Raw genomic sequence first — 21,961 nt, forward strand, 5'->3', positions numbered from 1 at the left:
TTGTAAAAATAATTCTAAAAAAATATAAATAGAACATAAACAAGAAATAGAAAAAACAAGAAACAGAATTTTAATCCGAGCCCACTGAATTCACAGTGTTTCCTTAAGGAATTTAATCCCCTCATAGTACCCAAGGTTGTGGATTATTTCCTCCCAGGATAGAACGAATTACACACTAGTGTAGTGGTACTTCAAACCCCAGTGTTCCAGCAAACACAAAGTTCGATAGCAAATTACACTTACTGTTGCTTTGTTTGATGTTAAAAGTATGCAGAAGAAAGAGGAGAAACTCAGAAAATCGCATGGAAATTCTGAGCAGAATAGTCTTGTATTTATAGCCAAAGTTGGGCTGAAATCTGAAGAGGTGCAACTCTTCAGAATGGCTGTTTATGCGAAACGGCCATAACATAAATGCCATAACATAAATGGCTATTTACTCAACAATAAAGAGGGAAAATAAAGAGGAAAAATTGAAGAGGGCAGTTTAATTTTCAGTTACACAGCTGAAAAACGGATTGAATTTAATATTAATATTCTGTTATTAAAATAAATATTTAATAACATTTCTGTCAATATTTTACTATTAACAAATAAATTCCTAAAAATTAATCAATCAATCGATCATTTGACCAAATCCAAATCTAAATCCGAATCCGAAGCCGAAGCCGAAGCCGAAGCCGAACCGAGCCGAGCGACGACGACGGCGACGACGACGGCACGAGGCTTGCCTTCTTCTCAACTCTTTAAGAGCTAGAAGAAGAGCAATTGCTTATATACCCATAAAAAACCTCTTCCTCATCCAATATGGGACAATGTCCCTTTGCCAAGGGGAAAACTTAAAATTTCACTTAAAAATTTCATTTCCCTCCATTTCCCATTCACCTTATTTTAAGCATATCATATATTTATAATCCCAACAATCCCCCACATGAATGGGAAATGGCTATATCACGAAAATATGTATGAAAAACTATGTGATTCGCAAGCAAGGATTAATTGCATCTGGATAAGTAGATTTCCCTTTGAACTTTCCGTAGTGAACTTATGTCGGATATACTCGGTCAATCGATTGATTTGATATCTTTGAACCGTCGAACTTTGGTGTATACCTAGACAACCATAAGTCACACAACCAACCCTTAACCGTTTTTGGTTCTCATTGTTGTGTTCGTTTCAGCCATGAACACTGCCTGGTTTCATAAGTGCGTAGAGAACTGGCCTTACAAAGTTCTCCTTGAAGCGGCTAACACTTAACACTTACATAGGTGATTCCTAAACGTGTCATCCTGTAGATACACTATTTTATATACCCCGTATCAAATTTAGAAATCATTAGAAAGCCTTAATGCTTTATCCTTGGTACTGAACATTGTCTCATCACGAGAATGGACCAAAAGTTTAGTTGACAATGTTGAACCGTCATTAATGACTTTGTTTGATCTCCTTGAACCTAGATCTTGGGATCTCCAGTCTTCTAGGTAGAGTTACCGCCACTATGACTTGTTCTCGGCCACAGTCCCATTCCCCTTGATGATTTCTCAACAACCTCCCTAGTTAGGCCTTTTGTAAGTAGATCCGACACATTATCACTTGATTTTACATAATCAATCGTGATAATTCCTCTAGAGAGTAATTGCCTAACGGTTTTATGTCTTCGTCGTATATGACGAGATTTACCGTTATACATAACGCTCCAAGCCCTTCCAATTGCCGCTTGACTATCGCAATGTATGCATATTGGTGCCAACGGTTTGGGCCAAAATGGAATATCTTCCAAGAAATTCCTGAGCCATTCAGCTTCTTCACCGGCATTATCTAAGGCTATGAATTCAACCTTCATTGTAGAGCGGGCAATACAAGTTTGTTTGGACGACTTCCAAGATACCGCTCCTCCACCAATAGTGAATACATTTCCACTTGTGACTTGGAATCAGTTGATCCGGTGATCCAATTTGCATCACAGTATCCCTCAATGACCGCAGGATATTTACTGTAGTGCAAAGAAAAGTCCTGGGTATGTACTAAATACTCCAAAACTTATTTCATGGCCATCCAATGAGATTGACCTAGATTGCTCGTATATCGACTCAATTTACTTATAGCACAAGCTATATCTGGTCGTGTACAATTCATGATATACATTAAGCAACCCAACACATGAGCATAATCCAATTGTGATATGCTTTGGCCTTTGTTCTTTGCTAATGCAAGATTCACGTCAGTTGGAGTCTTTGCAACTTTAAAGCCCAAGTGCTTGAATTTTTCAAGTACTGTCTTAATATAATGAGATTGTGACAATGCCAGACCTTGAGAAGTCTTATGGATCTTAATTCCCAGAATTAAATCAGCAACTCCCAAGTCTTTCATATCAAACTTTCCAGTTAGCATGCGCTTAGTCGCATTTATGTTGGCAATGTCATTACTCATTATCAGCATATCATCCACATATAAGCAAACAATGACTATGCGATTTGGAACATTTTTAATGTACATACATTTATCACATTCATTTATTTTAAAACCATTTGACAACATTATTTGGTCAAATTTCGCATGCAATTGTTTGGGTGCTTGTTTTAGTCTGTAAAGGGACTTAACAAGTCTACATACCTTCTTTTCTTTACCCGGAACCACAAACCCTTCAGGTTGTTCCATGTAAATTTCTTCCTCCAACTCTCCATTTAAGAAGGCTGTCTTAACATCCATTTGATGAATTTCAAGACCATAAAATGCAGCTAACACTACTAACGTTCGTATGGACGTAATTCTTGTAACTGGAGATTATGTATCGAAATAGTCAAGACCTTCTCGTTGTCTATACCCTTTGACCAGAAGTCTTGCCTTAAATTTGTCAATAGTGCCATCATCTTTCATTTTCCTCTTAAAGATTCATTTAGAACCCAACGGTTTATTTCCAGGAGGAAGATCAACCAATTTCCATGTATGGTTGTTCAGTATGGATTCTATTTCACTATTGACTGCCTCTTTCCAAAATAATGATTCCGAAGAAGACATAGCTTCTTTAAATGTTTGAGGCTCATTTTCCAATAAGAAAGTCACAAAATCTGGTCCAAATGAAGTACACGTTCTTTGACGTTTACTACGTCTTGGATTCTCCTGATTAAGTGTACTTCCTTTTGTTTCTTCCCGAGGTCGTTTAGATCCTTCACCAATCGACTCACATTCCTTTTTATACGGATATATATTTTTAAAGAACTCAGCATTATCTGATTCTATAACCGTATTATTATGAATGTCGGGATTTTCTGTTTTATGAACCAAAAATCGATATGCTTTACTATTAGTCGCATATCCTATGAAAACACAATCAACAGTTTTCGGTCCTATTTTTACCCTTTTGGGTTTAGGAACTTGCACTTTTGCCAAACACCCCCACACTTTAAAATAATTCAAGTTTGGCTTCCTTCCTTTCCATTTTTCATATGGAATGGATTGTGTTTTGCTATGGGGTACTCGATTTAGTATTCGGCTAGCCGTAAGAACGGCTTCCCCCCACAAGTTCTGTGGCAAACCAGAACTTATCAATAATGCGTTCATCATCTCCTTTAATGAACGATTCTTTCTTTCTGCAATCCCATTGGATTGGGGCGTGTAAGGGGCCGTTGTTTGATGAATAATTCCATATTCTAAACATATTTGTTCAAAAGGAGATTCATATTCACCACCCCTATCACTTCTTATCATTTTGATTTTCTTGTTAAGTTGCGTTTCAACTTCATTTTTGTATTGCTTGAATGCGTCTATTGCTTCATCTTTACTATTAAGTAAGTAAAAATAGCAATATCGAGTACTATCGTCAATAAAAGGTATGAAATACTTCTTTCCACTGCAAGATGGTATTGACTTCATGTCACAAATATCTGTGTGAATTAAGTCTAAAGGATTTGAATTACTTTCAACTGACTTATAAGGATGTTTAACATACTTAGATTCCACACATACTTGACATTTTGATTTGTCACATTCAAACTTAGGCAATACTTTCAAATTAATCATTTTCGCAAGGTTTTATAATTGACATGACGCAAACGTGTATGCCATAATTCATTAGACTCAAGTAAGTAAGAAGAAGCTGAAATTTTATTATTATTTTCAACAACCATTACATTCAACTTGAAAAGGCCCTCGGTGAGGTAACCTTTTCCTACAAACATCTCGTTCTTACTTATTACAACCTTATCGGATACAAATACACATTTAAAACCATTCTTAACAAGAAGTCCAACAGAGACTAAATTCTTCCTATCTCGGGAACATGAAGGACGTTGTTCAAAGTCACCACTTTGCCAGAAGTGATTTTGAGAAATATCTTCCCACATCCTTCAATCTTGGCCTTTGCAGCATTTCCCATAAAAAGCGTCTCATCGGGTCCAACAGGTGCATAAGTAGCAAAAGCTTCTCTAACATCACAAACATAGCGAGTGGCTCCAGAATCAATCCACCACTCTTTAGGATTGCCCACCAAGTTGCATTCGGAAAGCATGGCACACAAGTCATCAACATCATCATGCTTTTCAACCATGTTTGCTTGACCCTTCTTCTTGTCTTTCTTCGGAACACGACACTCGGTAGATTTGTGTCCAGCTTTTGCACAGTTGTAGCAATTTCCACTGAACCGCTTCTTACTTGGGTTGTATTTCGGTCTAGAAGCCTTCTTCCTCTTTTTGTTCTCTTCAACAATATTTGCTCCCATTATTGTTGAGTCTCCACGGCCTCTCTTGTCAGCATTTTTATTGTCCTCTTCGATTCTCAACCGAACAATGAGATCTTCAAGGGACATCTCCTTGCGTTTGTGTTTCAAATAATTTTTGAAGTCCTTCCACAACAGAGGCAACTTCTCAATCATCACTGCTACTTGGAATGCTTCATTGATGACAAGACCTTCAATGAAAATTCTGTTAGTAAATATAATAAAATTAATACTACCAACACTAGTATTATTTCTACTTATACCTTCAACAACGAGATCGTGAATAATCACTTGCAATTCTTGGACTTGGGTAATAACAGACTTGCTATCTACCATTTTATAGTTCAAAAACTTTGCAGTAACGAACTTCTTCAACCCGGCATCTTCAGTTTTGTATTTCTTTTCAAGCGCAATCCACAGTTCTTTTGACGTTTCCACGCCACTGTAGACATTATACAAAGCATCCTCCAGCCCGCTTAGAATATAATTCTTGCACAAAAAGTCTGAATGCTTCCACGCCTCAATCACGAGAAAGCGTTCAGTCTCTGGAGTTTCATTGGACAGCACAGGAACATCTTCCTTGATGAACTTCTAGAGACTTAGAGTAGTCAAGTAGAAGAACATCTTTTGCTGCCAGTGCTTGAAATCAATCCCGAAAATTTTTTTGGGTTTCTCCGCCGGTGCCAATGCTGCCGGTGTTGTTCGGCTCGTTGAGGCATTGGCAGTCACCATTGGAACAACTTGGTTCACATTATCATTAGTCATTTCTATAAAAGAATGACACAAACGTTAAAATCACATAGATTTTAATCTCCAATAAAGTACAAAATCACAAAGGTTTTACTCTCCAAAAACAGTGAGTACAAATACAGAAAATATATTAAATTCCTTAAGCTTGTTAGTAAACTGTATTTGTAAAATAATTCTGAAAAATATAAATGAACATAAACAGAATGTCACGACCCCAGTTCGCCCTCCGTGAACATGTCGTGATGGCACCTAGTCCCTATAACTAGGTAAGCCTAACAATGCGAAAATAACAATCTAACTTGCGGAATAATTAATTAGAACTGAACATATCAAAATAATAACTGCATATAAGGCCGCTCGGCCTATACAACTCAAAAGAAATGCGGAAGTCTACAACTCAATCCCAAAACCCGGAAACTCACGGGAACCACAGGCTAACAGAAACATAGTACGCTGCTCTAACTCCAGAATATCTAAACAACTGAGGGAAAAGGGATAAACTAGATACTAAAGCTGGAACAGAATAGAGACTCCCGGTCTGCGGACGCGGCAGATATACCTCGAAGTCTCTGCGTATCTCCTCGCCTCAAGGATAGTGCGCCTGAGTAGAGGTACCTGGATCTGCACATGAAAAAAATATGCGCAGGAAGGGCATGAGTACACCACAGCGGTACTCAGTAAGTGCCAAGCCTAACCTCGGTTGGGTAGTGACGAGGAAGGTCAGGGCCCTACTGAGGTTAAACAATATAATATAAATCAACAGTATGAAAATAGGCAGTAACAGTGAGTACAACAGTGGAATAAGACAGACTAAACAAAGCAATAACAAATACACAAAGAACGGAGCAAACACAGAATAAGTACAGCTCAATACCAATGGTAACAATGAGGATCTCCCAGGATACCGTCTCGTAGTCCAGCTATCAATGTGCAGGGGGATCTATCGGGAATCGAACCTGCACTCCCAAAGTAAACAAACAAGGGGGGAGCTACCGGAATTCCACATCCATAGTCCCAATGTAAATGCGCAACCACAACCAGAAGATATTCAAAAATGAAGTACAAAAGACAAACATCAGGTAGTACTAGCCTAGCATGCTTCACATAGTACAGTCAAGGCAACTTAAACAATTAGGCAAGTTAAATCAACTAAATATGCTTTTCTAATCTAACACAGGTTATAACTGCAAGTAAAATAAGGCAAATATGAAGGAAACTCAGTCTCAATATCTTAAGTAAAAACCGGATTTTTCAACAATTAGCTCAAGTACGCGCTCGTCACCTCATGTACAAGGCACTCAATTACCACATATCATATCCTAGACGAGCCACTTACCTCGAACCGGCTCAAAATCAACTAGAAATCACGCCTATGCCACGAGTATCCGACTCCAAATGGCCCAAATCTATTCAATTCAATTACATATTGTGAATAACATCGCAACCAACTGGTTTTACTATTAAATTCAAAGCTACGACGTGAAATTAGGTAAAATGACCAAAATGCCCTTCAGGCCAACGCCTCGGAATCGAATAATTTTCACATTTTTAGAACCCTCGTACTCTTACGAGTCTAACTATATAAAAATCTCCCAAATCGGAGGTCAAACACCCACTCAAAAACCCAATAGTTTAGCCTATGAAGTTTCACCCAATTTTCCAATTTTTGATCCCAAATTCGAATTTTAATGATGGATTTAACTACAAAATGATGAAATATAACTAGAAGGGATTTAAGAAACGTTACCCAATAGTCTTCTCTTCAAAACCCTCTGAAAATCGCCCTTCCCCGAGCTCAATTTGATTTTTCTAACTTATGAAATCTAACCCTCGGAATTTCTATATCTGCACAGGCATTTCCACTTCTGCGGACAAGGGACCGCTTCTGCGGAACAAGAGTCGCTTCTGCCGTTTTCTTTAAAAGGGAGGGACGGCATCTGCGATAAAAGGGTCGCAGGTGCGACACCGCATCTGCGGGGGAACATCCGCTTCTGCGGAAACTAAGGAGATACAGGAGCCCGCATCTGCGATGCCTGAGCCGCTTCTGCGGTTTCTGAGGGAAAAGGGGCAAAGCCGCTTCTACGGCCACTTAGCCGATTCTGCGGCGCCGCATCTGCGGCCGCATCTGCGGTTCCCAAGCCGCAGATGCGAAAATACCAGAAGAGGAACACTTCAGCTGCTGCAACACTTCAAAATTCTTCCGTTAACCACCCGAAATCACCCCGAGGCCCCCGGGACCTCAACCAAAAGCACCAATACCACCTAAAACCTTATTCGAACTTGTACCAATCCTTAAAACACCTAAAACAACACCGGAAACCCGATTTAATCAATGATTCAAGCCTAAGAACTTCAAATTTCTTCCAAATACGCTTTTGATAAAAAACCTAACCAAAACACGTCCGAATGACCTGAAATTTTGCACACACATCCCAAATGACATGACGGAGCTACTGCAACTTCCGGAATTCCATTTCGACCCTCGGATCAAGGACTCACTATCGGACCGGAAACTTCAAAAATACAAACTGCGGCATTTTAAGCCTAAATGAGCTACGGACTTCCAAAATTTATTCCGAACATGCTCCCAACCCCGAAATCACCTAACGAAGCTAACGGAACCATCAGATTTCCATTCCGAGGTCGTCTTCACACTGTTCCGACTACGGACCATTTTTCAACACTTAAGCTCTCATTTAGGGACTAAGTGTCCCAAAACACTCCGAATCCTAACACCGAACGTCCCGGCAAACCAAAATAGCAGAAATGAACTTAGGGGAAGCAGTTAAGGAGGGATCGGGGCGTAAATTCCAAAAACGACCGGCCGGGTCGTTACACAGAAATGAAAAACAGAAACAGAATTTTAATCCGAGCCCACTGAATTCACAGTGTTTCCTTAAGGAATTTAGCCGGAGCCGGAGCCGAGCCGAGCAACGACGACGACGCGAGGCTTGCCTTCTTCTCAACTCTTTAAGAGCTAGAAGAAGAGCAATTGCTTATATACCCATAAAAAACCTCGTTCTCTTCCAATATGGGACAATGTCCCTTTGCCAAGGGGGAAAACTTAAAATTTCACTTAAAAATTTCATTTCCCTCCATTTCCCATTCACCCTATTTTAATCATATACTTAAAATCCCAACAATAATCAGTAAAAGATTGGTTTAAAGTAATGCATTTAAATCATACTTGAAGCATTATAATTACTAAATTTCGTTATTGATCATAGAGTTAGTTTGTTCTTGATGTGACCTATGTTTACTTGATCCGAGCTATAAAAATGATGTTTGTAACTTTCCCCATTTTCCCAGTATGAGAGTGTGTAAATAAAAGTACAAGAACAACAAGATTGTCCGGAACTATTGAGAAAATGACAAAATAGTCCCTGTCTTTTTGGTCTAAAATACGCTTTTTAATATACACATGAGGACTCTTAGACATTTATGTTAAATAAAATTGAACACTTTTGTCTTTAACAGATCTGGCTCGTGAGAAGCATATGAGCCAGTTAAATTGAAAAAACTATCAAGACTTTATTTTATTTTTTTTGGAAATGAGTAACCGGGCTTCTTTGAAGTAATAAGACTATTCAAGATTATTACGTATATACAAAATACCGTCACGTCGGGAAGTCTCAATTTGGGAGAATAATATTCTCCCTCCTCGTTTTAAGGATAGAGACCTACTTACTACCCTATCACAATCTTTGATGGACGTTGAACCATTGGGATTACCGTACCTAAGTCAATACAGTATTTGATCTGTTACAGCTAATATGGAATGCATGCATCAATATAAGTTGCATTAGGGTTGATCAAAAGAAGGATATTCTGTTGGTTTCTTCAGTTTAAACAACTCACATGCATCGCAAAAATTAATTCCGACAAAAATAACTACAGCAGTGTGTTTAAATACGAAGGAGACAAAAAGTGCTCACTTTTTATAAACATAAAAGACTAAAACTGTTCATGTGTAGATTTGAAGGATTATTTTAAATCAACTGTCAAACATAAAAAAAACTATTTTTGTCATTTTCTCGTAAATATAAAGTATAACAAATAGTGGTAGACAATGACTCTGTCCTCTGTCTACAGAGGGACAAAACAAAAAGAACTTAAAACTGATGAAAAAATAGTAAAGAATCCCAGCTGACTGACTGATTACTAGTATCTTTGATATCCAACCAAAAAAATAGTGTTTTCAAGCAACAGCAGGCATGTCCTTGAGCCAGGCATCCAGTGGCTTACCAATTGCATAGACAATAAATCCAACCTCTCTAAGTTTCTCCACATTAACAACATTCCTACCATCAAATATAAAAGCAGGTTTCTGCATGTTATCATATATCTTCTGGTAATCAAGATTCCTGAATTCGTCCCACTCTGTAAGAATGCAAACAGCATGAGCATCCTTTGTTGCAGTGTAGGCGTCCCAAACGACGGACACTTGTTTCACGTTACTGGGACTCATTGGCTGGAGGTGAAGGGGATGATCCCAATCAAACTTGTTCATTGCGAGGTCCCTTTGGATTTGGTCCTCGTTAACCTGAGGGTCGTATATGCTCAACTTAGCCTTGTCTCCCAACAGTCCCTTGCAAACATCGATTGCAGGGGTCTCTCGAGTATCACCAGTATCCTTCTTGAAAGCAAAACCTAGAACAGCGACTTTCTTGCCTGATACCGTGTTGAACATGGAGGCAACAATGCGGTTGACAAAACGAGTCTTCTGATAGTCATTGATCTTGATTACCTGTTTCCAGTATTCAGCCACCTCCGGAAGACCATTGCACTCGCAAATGTAAACCAGATTCAGAATATCCTTCTGGAAGCAAGAGCCACCGAAACCAACACTAGCATTAAGAAACTTGGGACCAATCCTCGAGTCCTTACCAACAGCATATGACACCTCTGAGACATTTGCTCCAGTAGACTCACAGAGAGCTGACATGGCATTCACAGAAGAGATTCTTTGTGCCAAAAATGCATTGGCAGCCAATTTTGAGAGCTCAGCAGACCACAAATTGGTGGTGAGGATGCGATCTTCAGGAACCCATTGGGCATAGACATCCTTCAATGCTTGGATAGCCTTCTGGCCTCCCGGAGTTTCCCGACCTCCAATTAATACTCTGTCTGGCTTAAAAAGGTCTTCGATTGCGGTCCCCTCAGCAAGAAACTCGGGGTTTGAGAGGATTTGGAAGTTAATTCCCTTGCTGTTGTGAGTCAAAATCTTTTCAATTGCCTCAGCAGTTTTGACTGGAACAGTTGATTTCTCAACAACGATTTTGTCAGATTTTGAGACGTCAGCAATCATGCGAGCTGCACTCTCCCAGTAAGTGAGATCCGCAGCCTTGCCTGCTCCAAGACCCCTTGTCTTGGTAGGAGTGTTGACAGAAACAAAAACGATATCAGCCTCGCGCACATGTTTCTCCACATCTGTGCTAAAGAACAGGTTCCTGCCTCGGCATTCTTTGACTACGTCCTCAAGGCCTGGCTCATAGATGGGGAGCTGGTCGCTATTCCAGGCAGTAATGCGAGGCACAGAAATGTCTACAACGACAACTTCAATGGAAGGGCATTTGAGTGCTATGACGGCCATAGTGGGGCCACCCACATATCCAGCTCCTATACAGCAAATCTTCACCATTTTCCTTTGTTCTAAACTCTGCAATAAGAAGAAGTTCAAGCATTTTCTGAGGCTGCCTTCTTAGATCAAAGGAAATGTAAGGAACACATTGAGACTTGTTATATCAAAAAGCATGCGTAGACGTATAATTACAAGATTTCATGTGTTTATAATTGGTCATCCAATGAACCTGCTGCAACAAACTTTTGTGACCTACCAGATGACATCCATAATGAAAAATAGTGATTCGACCACAAAACATGCAAAAGACTACTTTTTCTTGCATTTCCCATTGCAGCACGAAGTAAGTGGAGAATGCACAAACATGAAACAAGGATGCATTGAAAAGTGGATACAGAAAGGAAACTCCTAGTACAGAAGAAAGAGGAAATCTAGTCTCCGGTTTAGAGTAATATTATAACAATAGCATAAAGCTTCAGTCAAACGGAACAATACCCAAAGGATGAGATATTGAGTCTTTGAATCAATATACTACTCCTTACATATAATTCCGCGAACCAATACAATGTTTATGAATGAGCACCGGAACTTGGAGTGGATGTAAAAATAGCACCAATTGTGCATACAAGAACATCAAAAAATTGGTATTGAAATTTAGGAACCTTGATCTTGATTAGATCTAAAATAAAGAAGGAAGATTCAGACTCCAACTTTTGCTCTGCACTCGGCCCCCTAGATGTAGTAAGATCTTAACAACTAACACTGCATTTCTGCAGAAGACCTAAGACTATGTGTCAAAATTAAGAAGGAAGACAATCAAACACATCCCTCATCTAATCATATACGTAAAGAGTACTACTTTTTTTTTTCTTTTCCAGAGAACCTTAAAAATAGCAAAAAATTAGCACGAAAATCAGGAACTTCTATTATTCAGTCAGATATAAGGAAAAGGCTCTTTTTTCTTTTTAACAAAAGAACCTTAAATCAGGCACTTCTATTATCANTACACAAACAAACGAACCGCCACCCCCACCCCCCCACCAGCCCCCTTTTTTCTCACCTAAAAGATACCATAAAGTTCACACTTTCTGATCTTGGTAAATCAGGCACTACCATTATCAAATCAGACGCACAATTTTCCAAAAGAACCTTAAAATAGCAGAAAATTCACCTTTTGGATCCTGGGAAACCCCACAAATCCTACTTCACACTATGAATCAAAAACAATTTTTTTACATGAAGATGTCATAAAAATAAGTTCTTTTCCATAAAGGGGTCATCAAACACAAGAGTGTACATAAATGTGAATTAAACAACAGTTTTAATGGATTGAGAAAAAGAAAATGAAGTGGAATACCTGTGCGATCGCTCAATAGATGTGCAAAAGAGAAAGTTGAGGTGTTTAATGTGTGTGTGCACGTTAAAGGCGGGTAGCTCCTTAAATAGTCGTTGCAGATCTAAGATCTCTGCGTTACAGAACCGACAAGTCTTTAATAGGACAATCAGAGGAATAAATCTAAATATATAATTTTTTAAAGATATATACATAAAAATATGGGTGAAAATCATTTTAAAGATTAAATTCTCCAATCTCCTCTCACTTTTGATAATTAACATTCTCTTCCTCATTTCTCAATTTACTATTTAAAATGTCTGTCCTGACCTCTATATTATAAACACTTACCTATTTTAACTTGTTTTTTTTATATATTTTTTTAATATCATGAATTTTGTTTTCATTTCTATTATTTATCTTTGTTTACCCTAAAATCCGAGTAACAATTAAACTTATATTGTGGTTTTAAGGATATGTAATTTAATCCAATACCAATTGATAAACACGGAATTAAATATATAAATTGAAAAATAAAATAAGTCAAACCAGTGCGCAAGCCAAATCTCGACCTCGAGCTATGACGGCCTCGAGGTGGAATAGTAGGAATAGCAAGTCACAAAGCAACTCTGATGAATAGTGAATAAAATAGCTAGAGAATAAAGTGTATGTATAGTCTTATCAGTCAAAAAACGTGGCTTAAATGAATGGGCCCCCCTTTTTATAATAGGGGAGTCCTAAATAAGGTACACTTCTAATTACGAAAATAAATCCCGTGATTGGCGCCGATAACCGCTTGGTATGATCTATTCCGAGATTTCCGCCAAGACCTTTGGTTGGTTGCTAATATCTCGCCATTCCGTTATTATGCCTTACTCGAGGTTGGTCATACTCGGCCTTGATTTTCATCGAGCACTTTGATCCTCAAGTTCTACACCCCGCCATCGGGCTCGAGCCAGGTCCGTTTTGAGCTTATTCTCGAATCAACTACTCGAGCCTACGAAATCGAGGTATACCTAATTTCGACCATATACAGATAGTCCCCGCGTTTCTTAGAGTGAAATGATAAGAAACGATTCGATCCTCGATTCTCCGATACCTCGATCATGATGTCAATTCCATGACGTCAGCGACAGGAGTGACTGAAGGGTCGTGTCCGCATAGTTCCCAAGGCCATTAATCAACGGTGGCTGATGGTCGGCCACTAGTTTCTTCAAACCTTTGAAGTGGCCACTATAAATAGATTAATTTCTCAATCTTTACAATCTTTACTTCCAAAACTTTTTCCCAAATCTCTACAAGCTTCTCAATTTTCTTTAAGTCCATCCTCCTCTTCAATTTGTGTTTGTCATAACATCAACTTCTTCTCTTTTCTTGAATTCCACAATAGTGATGGCTAAAACATCTAAAACTGTCCCTCAGAAAGAAAAAGCCTCCTCATCGCGGTCGGCCGGTGATAAAACGCCAGTGGAGCCTCGCATCGAGGAGTGCATTCCTGGTCCATGCGAGCTGTCTTTCGATTTCAAAGCCGAAAGACCTTCATCAGTTCCAGGCCGATGTGAGCCCATGTCCCGATACATCTGCTCGATATCTGAAGACGATCTCGAGCGCGTGAAGGAGGACTGCAATTGGGAAAACAAGGAGGTGGTGATTCCTTCCCCTGAGGAGGACATCACTACCCATGTGAAAGGGGTACTTAAGTGTGTATACCTATCCTTTCACATTAGGTCCCGTAGATCCGGTCATACTCGATTTCTATCACCAATATCGGGTAACCCTTGGCCAGATCTACCCCTCTTTTTGGTGCATTGTCATTTTGCTCAGTTATTTTTCGAGCAAGTTCAAGGGGATGTCTTTTACCCTCAACCATCTGATCAGGTTATACAGCCCTCGCCTTTATCAAGGTGGGTTAATAAAGCTCCAGCGTCGGTCCACGAAGGCGCTATTCTCGAGCATTGATGAGTATAAGGACCGAGGATGGATGGGCCGGTTCGTCCGAATCAAGACCTCTGACCTAATCCTCGCCAAAAGAAGGCCATTGCCCGAGGAATGGAATATGAAACGTAAGTACAACTCCATCGATGATGTTTGCTATTTTGCCTTCTTTATTCTCATTCGATCTAATTTCTTTCTCATTGTGCAGCTTCCCCTTGGTTTCCTGGTGCGATTCCGGGCCTCGAAGGTTGGGTTCGACAACTAGCCTCAACTTCTTCACATGCTGAGCACTGTTGGGGTGATTTGGCCAGGGATCTGTGGGAAGCTAAAAACCACGGTGAGTTCCTTTGTTCACATGTTGATGCTTCTCTGTAAAATACTTAGTTTCTACTCATGCAGGCCTCGGAGACAATGTTGTTATGAGGCTGCCTCCGCCTGGTGAAGAGGAGCTCCCGAGACCAATCGAAGAGAAGAAGAGGAAAAGATCTTCGCCTCCAAATACCCCAAAGCCCAGAAAAAGTAAGGTTCAGAAACCGAGGGTCGAACCTGCAGCCCTGTCTGCTGATGTGGTTCAACAACTTCGGGAGGAGGAGGAAGAAGGAGAGGATGCTGATTGCTTGCTGGTAGCTAGGAAGAGGGGTAACACTGAAGCTTCAAAGGCCGCTGAACCGGTGGTGGTTGATGCGGTTCAATCTCTAACCTAAGAAATCTCAGAGGGAAATCCGAGCAGAGTCCCCGAGACATCGGTTGATAAAAGCGCACCTCGCCGTGAAGAACGACTGACGGGTATGCTTGAAGGGTCTAATTCCGAGGCCCCTCAAAGAGAAGAGAATGTCCCAAGTGATTCACTTGGGATAATTAATATAGATGAATCGCCGCCTAGCCCTACATTCTCCGAAGGGCAGTTCCGAGATGCTCGGGCTATGAAGACTCCCGACGTGGGGACGGCCCACGAAGGGAATGATATTTTCCAGGGGTGCTTCGCAGGGGACGAAGATGGTCCCGACCCGGATGCTTCGTTTATTTTTGACGAGGCCCAGCGGCTTCTTAAACAAGTAAGTTTCTGATTCCATAATTATGCTTGTGGTTTATTCTCATTTTTCCAAGTCTGCCTTTTTTCCTTTGTGTGAAGGCCATGACGCTCCATCAAGAAGCGTTTCTCAAATCTCGAGCTGAGCTGACCCGATGTGAGGCCGAATTAAGAAGCTCGTGAAGGAGAGAGACTTCCTCAAACTCCTCTACGTCCAAAAAGAGGAGGAGATCAGGGACCTCTGAGCCAAACTGACGAGGGCTCATCGAGAACAGACTGAGCTCATCGAGAAGGTAATGTAATCTTTTGGGAATTTGTTACATATTCATTTGACTTGGCGATTAACATTTTGACTTTGCAGGCCGGCAAAAGGGCGAGTTGGCGGAACAGCTTCGAGAGGAGGTCAAGACGAAAGAGGCCGAGACCCTAGGGTAGAAACAACATATGGATCATCTTTCCTCGGAGAAGGACGCACTTTGGGACCAGCTGACTTCGGTCGAATGCCAACTTCAAAATGTGAAGGGGGAAAGACAGTCCCGGATCCAGAAGATTGAGGAGCTCGAGGCTAAGTTGGCCGCGAGCTTGCAAAGGCTAAATCTGAGGTGGAGGCACTTGTGGCCTCTTACCGAGCTGACGCTGAAGCCGCCAATATTCGGGCACATGAGATCTCTATTGCTTCTGAAGTCAAATTGTTGTGTGCTGTCGATCATGCCAGGTGAAAATCCCGGAGAGAGACTCTCAAGGAAGTGCATGCTCGTGGTTTTGACCTCTCAACCGATATCAAGAATGCGAAAGCTTTGGAGGACGAGGCTGCAGCTTTACTCTCTGATGATGAAGACTCTGCAGGTGGATCCGAGAGCGGAGGAGATGAAGGTGAGGTCCCCGAAGAAGCGGATCCCGAAGATATGGCTCCCAAAGATGCGGCTCCCAATATGGACTAGGCCCTTAGGATTTTGTTTTTTGTGTAAGGCCCCTCGTGGGCATTGTAAATACCTTCTATATATAAAAATTTCCCTTTCTTTCCGATCTATTCCGATCCGCGGTAAAGTCTGCTTTGTTTTTGCCTTGCGAAATTTTTTGTTGTTATAACTTCAATAATTGAGTGAGCATTAGCTCGAACTCAGGGTAAAACAAACCCTCAGTTTTTTTAGTAAATAATGGGCAAGTTTTGAGCTTATAATAGAATACCTCTTAAGGTTTTATGATGAATCCTCGAGCTATATTCAAGTCGATTTTATTCGAGCTCGGAATAGTGAGACCCTTAGGTTCGAGTTGAGTGAGAACAAGGTCTCGAACTCTAAATGTTTTGGCCCTTAGGTTCTTTCAGGTTAGGCCGATATGGCCTTTAAAAGATGGCTATTATTTCCCCATTTTCGGCTTAAAAGACTTAGTAAAAATTTCTTCATGCCTTAGCATGTATTTTTTTTACCCATTGGTTTTTTGAGGGTCCGATGCCGATTGAGACCCCTTTGCTTTTTGTGCCTTAGCACGTTTGTGTTATGAAAATTTGATACCTCTTAAGGTTTTTCGAGGGCTGATTTTATCAAAGCCCTTTTTTAATCGTTTTGTCGGGGATAGCCTTTTAACCGGTTTTTTCAAAGTATTTGAAGGCCTATTGTTATTGCGGGATTCGGACGTCTCTAAGCCGCGTTATTTTGGCCGTAGATTTCGGGTATGCCTTTTGGACTTATTACCCGATAACATTTTGAACTTGTTCGAAATATCAGTCCCCGAGTATGATGGCCTTGGACTATATGTCGAGGGGTGCCTCTTTGAGGTCTTGTGGCTTCGAATTTAGATAATTCGATCATGCAGTCCCCGAGTGTTCGAAGTATGTTTGCGCTCGGTTCTTGAGCCATTTCTCACAAAATCATAAGTATGGAGCTCGTATAGTAGCAAATTTTTCTTTGAGACACAAAGTGTTTGATATAGAAAGAATGCTTCTTTAAATAACTTATACATGCGTACATGTTTTGCCATCGGGGCTCGACTAATCTATATGGACACGGTTCATTTGACCGTTTGGCCCATTACAAAGTTTCCCTATAAAGACCCTTTGACGTGAAGTATTTTTCTCGAAAATATAACCTCCGAGGGTGATGCCCCCCAGTATTCGAGGTTGATTGAAAAGAAGCCTTGGATACTGTTTAATTTTTCTCAGGTAGCACATAATTGTTGCCTCGTTAAAAACCTCGCCGGAAAAACCTATTCGGGATAAAAACCGATCTGAGGGAAAAAGAGTGCAACGCGTGCTTTAAAACGTAAGATCTTCGTGTTGAAGAGTTTTCTTGAAGCCTCGATCTAACACCTGCAATAAGTTAGTATCAAATACAAATGGAAAAGGGAGAAAGTCATACCTTAGAAATTTTATCGTTTGAGTAGTGATACATTCCAATTGTTTGGCAATTGTTCGCCGTCTATCGTGCCAAGTTTGTAAGATCCCTTTCCGATGACACCGATGACTTGATATGGTCCTTCCCAATTCGGGCCTAGTTTCTCTTCGTTTGGGTCTCGAGTATTGAAGGTGACTTTCCTTAGAACTAAGTCCCCGATTCCGAAGTGGCGAAGGTTGGCTTTTCTATTGCAATATCTCTTGATTCTTTGCTTCTATGCAGCCATCCGAACAAGCGCAACTTCTCGTTTTTCATCCAATAGTTTGAGGCTAGTATTCATGGCCTCGTGATTTGATTCCTCCGTTGCATGTCGAAATCTGGGGCAAGGTTCCCGGACCTCGACTGGAATTAAGGCCTCGGAGCCATATACTAAGGAGAACGGGGTTGCCCCTGTGTTGGACTTCGTTGTCGTTCGATACGCCCAAATAATTTCGGGTAGAACTTCTCTCCATTTCCCCTTAGCGTCGCTCAACATTTTCTTTAAGTTTTGAATGATATTCTTGTTTGTTGATTCGGCCTGTCCGTTTCCGCTTGGGTGTTACAGCATCGATAAGATTCTTTTTATTTTGTGTTCTTCGAGGAACTCCATTACCTTGCTGCCGATGAATTTCTTTCTGTTGTCGCATACGATTTTAGCAGGTATCCCGAACCGACACACGATTTGATCCCAGATGAAATCTATAACTTCTTTTTCTCTAACTTTCTCGAAAGCCTGTGCTTCCACCCATTTAGAAAAGTAGTCAGTCATAAACAAAATGAATTTAGCTTTACCTGGGGCCGTTGGCAGAGGGCCGACGATGTCCATCCCCCATTTCATGAATGGCCATAGGGATAGGACTGAATGAAGTTGCTCTCCGGGCTGATGAATCATCGGTGCAAACCATTGACATTTATCACATTTTCGAACAAACTCCTTAGTGTCTTTTTCCATGTTATCCCAGTAATATCCTGCTCTAATGATTTTGCGAATCAAAGATTCGGCGCCGGAGTGGTTTCCACAAGTGCCTTCGTGGATCTCTCGTAAAACATAATCGGTGTTCCCAGGCCCTAAACATACCGCCAATGGTCCATCGAACGTCCTTCTGTATAATGTTCCATCTTCATCCAAGGTGAACCGAGCAGATTTGGTTCGTAGGGCCCTCGACTCTTTAGGGTATGATGGGAGATTTCCATTCTTTAAATATTCACTATATTTATTTCTCCAATCCCAGGTCAAGCTTGTAGAATTTATCTCGGCATGACCCTCCTCGACCACAGTCTCGATAATTGGACGACAGTCCCTGGGATAATATCATCTTCCTCGACTGATGATCCCAAATTTGCAAGTGCATCGGCCTCACTGTTTTGTTCTCGAGGTACATGATCTAGAGTCCACTCCTTGAAGCGGTGCAAAGTTACATGTAGCTTGTCCAAATACCTTTGCATTCTATCCTCTCGAACTTCAAAGCTTTTGTTTACTTGGTTCCCCACCAATAAAGAGTCACACTTGGCTTAATTGTCTTCTGCCCCCAAGCCTTTAGCTAGCTCAAGACCTGCAATCATGGCCTCGTACTCGGCCTCATTATTAGTCAACCTAGAAGTTTTGATAGACTGCCTAATAGTTTTACCTGTAGGTGGCTTCAAAACGATGCCCGGCCCAGGCCTCTTCACATTAGAAGCACCATCTGTGAAAAGGTCCCATAGCCCGGACCCCTTCACATTCGACTTACATAGTAAATGGGAAATTGAGTACCTTGGTCTTCTCGAACTAGGATACCACTTACCGCGATTTCCGACACCGCTAAATATAAGTAGAGTTTCTCATCTGGTGTTCAACAATGGTAGGCTTGATAGGTATCGTTTTAGTTCCTCTAAAGCTTGTTGACACTCCGGGGTCCAGGTGAAATCATTCTTCTTCTTGAGCAAAGAGAAAAATCTGTGGCTTTGATCCGATGACCTCGAGATAAATCAGCGTAAAGCAGCTATCCGCCCAGTTAGCCTTTGCACGACTTTTACGCTTTCCACGATGGTGATGTCTTCGATGGCCTTGATTTTATCGGGGTTGATCTCGATCCCCCGATTTGACACCATGTATCCTAGGAACTTGCCCGAGCCGACCCCGAAAGCACATTTCTCGGGGTTGAGTTTCATGTTATATTTTCTCAAAATCTCGAACGTTTCCTGCAAATGAGCCAAATGGTCCTCTGCGCGTAGGGGCTTAACTAGCATGTCATCAATATAAACTTCCATTGACTTACCTATTTGTTCTTCGAACATCTTATTTACTAGGTGTTGGTAAGTATCTCTGCATTTTTTAGCCCGAATGGCATTACATTGTAACAATATGTTCCATACTTGGTGATAAATGAGGTCTTCTCTTGGTCTTCTAGGTTCATCTGAAGTTGATTGTACCCGGAATAGGCGTCGAGAAAGGTAAGGATCTCGTGGCCAGCCGTGGCATCGATCATGCGATCGATGTTACTTGTAATCTACACACATTCTAAGTTTGTTCCCTTTTTAGGGACTACGATTACATTGGCTAACCATTCGGGATATTTTACCTCCCGAATGGACCCTATTTTGAGAAGTTTAGTTACCTCGTCCTTTATGAATGCATGCTTTACCTCGGACTGTGCCTTCTCTTTTGTTTCACCGGTTTGAACCTGGGGTCAAGGCTTAGCCGATGCGTTGTTATTTCCGGTGGGATCTGTGTCATGTCTGATAGGACCAAGCAAAACAATTCATGTTATCAATAAGAAATTGAATAAGGTTTTTCCTGAGTTCGGGGGTTAACCCCATTCCCAGGTATACCTTTCGCTCGGGCAGGTACTCGATCAATATAACCTGTTCCAGCTCCTCGACCGTTGATTTGGTGGCGTCGGAGTCTTTGGGTACAATAAAGGTTCGAGGGGTCCGAAAATCCTCATTTTCTTCTTCTATCTCCTGCTTTCCCGGTTCGGTTGAGGCTGGTGGCTGTGATTGCTATTTGGTTTCTTGTTTACCTTTGATGCTCGACCTTTCCTAGGTTGATAAAGTTGATACCGATATTACCTCGTCAACTGCAAACATTTCCTTTGCAGCATGCTGTTAACGCCTTCCGACGTCTGGAATTTTATCAGGTGAAGAGTCGAGGGAACTGCCCTCATGTTGTGGATCCAAGGCCTCCCGAGTAGGGCATTGTACCTCATGTCGCCCTCGATCACGTGGAACTTGGTATCTTGAATGGTTCCAGTCACGTTCACCGGTAGAGTAATCTCACCTTTAGTTGTTTCACTGGCCATGTTGAAGCCATTTAAGACCCGAGCTACGGGCACAATTTGATGTTGTAAGCCGAGTTTCTCCACGACCCTCAACCAGATGATGTTAGCCGAACTACCTAGATCCACTAAAACACGGTTAACTTGAGCTTTATTTAATAAGATAGAAATTACTAGAGCGCCGTTGTGTGGTTGAGAAATGCGTTCTGCTTCCTCATCGTTGAATGATAAGGAACCCTCGGGCACGTAATCCCGGGTCCGCTTCTCCCTAGTAATTGATACCTTAGTGCGTTTGAATACGAGCCCTTGTGGAATATCGAACTCGCCGACGATCATATGAATGACATGCTGCGGTTCTTCCTCTTCATTTTTCCTATTGGCATCTCTGTCTCTGAAATGGTTCTTGGCTCGATCGTTGAGGAACTCTCAAAGATAGCCCTCGTTGAATAGACGGGCTACCTCCTCCCTCAATTGCCTGTAATCCTCGGTTTTGTGACCATGCGTGCCATGATATTTGCACATCAAATAGGGTTTCTTTGGGAAGGATCGATTTGTATGGGTCTGGGCCGTCTAGTATCTTTGATCCTTCCGATTGCCGATACAATGTCTGATGCATCAACCTAAAGTTATATTCCGATAATCAAGATGCCTCCATGGGATCGACATGCTTATCTAAACCGTTTTTACTCATATGTCCCCGAGAATTTTATCCTCGATCGTTCCTTCGATCATTCCGGGGGGGTGGGGATTGCGTCTCGAGCCATTATTCCTTTGATCCGCGATATATGGTTGATATCGCTCCCTGTTTGACCTTGGTTCCCTGTCGACGTCCCTCTGGGTTTTAACTGCTAACCTGTTTGGATGTACTGAACCGGAAGGGGCTCCTAATTGGTCGTCCTCAACCCTGATCTTCGATTGATATCAATTGTGCACATCAAGCTAGGTTACAGCTGGATAATCGACCAAGTTTTGTTTCATCTGTCGTGATGCTA

The 21,961-nt window shown here is 41.2% G+C and overlaps 1 protein-coding gene across 2 annotated transcripts; it reads right to left on the bottom strand.

The window, feature by feature from the left end:
• Nucleotides 1-9,379: 9,379 nt before the first annotated feature.
• LOC109212520 (UDP-glucose 6-dehydrogenase 3-like) lies at nucleotides 9,380-12,513 on the bottom strand. 2 transcript variants are annotated; one of them, XM_019376171.1, is made up of 2 exons: nucleotides 12,400-12,513; nucleotides 9,380-11,120 (listed from the first exon to the last, which is right to left on the bottom strand). In XM_019376171.1, exon 2 carries the CDS (start codon nucleotides 11,100-11,102, stop codon nucleotides 9,660-9,662), a length of 1,443 nt encoding a protein of 480 aa, XP_019231716.1. In that variant the 5' UTR covers nucleotides 11,103-11,120; nucleotides 12,400-12,513; the 3' UTR covers nucleotides 9,380-9,659. The 2 variants fall into 2 exon arrangements, with proteins under 2 accessions (XP_019231716.1, XP_019231718.1); XM_019376173.1 differs by lacking the exon at nucleotides 12,400-12,513 and adding an exon at nucleotides 12,214-12,354.
• Between the last annotated feature and the right edge of the window lie 9,448 nt (nucleotides 12,514-21,961).

This window comes from Nicotiana attenuata, unplaced genomic scaffold (genome assembly GCF_001879085.1).
Source record: "Nicotiana attenuata strain UT unplaced genomic scaffold, NIATTr2, whole genome shotgun sequence".
In the NCBI taxonomy this organism is placed as follows: domain Eukaryota; kingdom Viridiplantae; phylum Streptophyta; class Magnoliopsida; order Solanales; family Solanaceae; genus Nicotiana; species Nicotiana attenuata.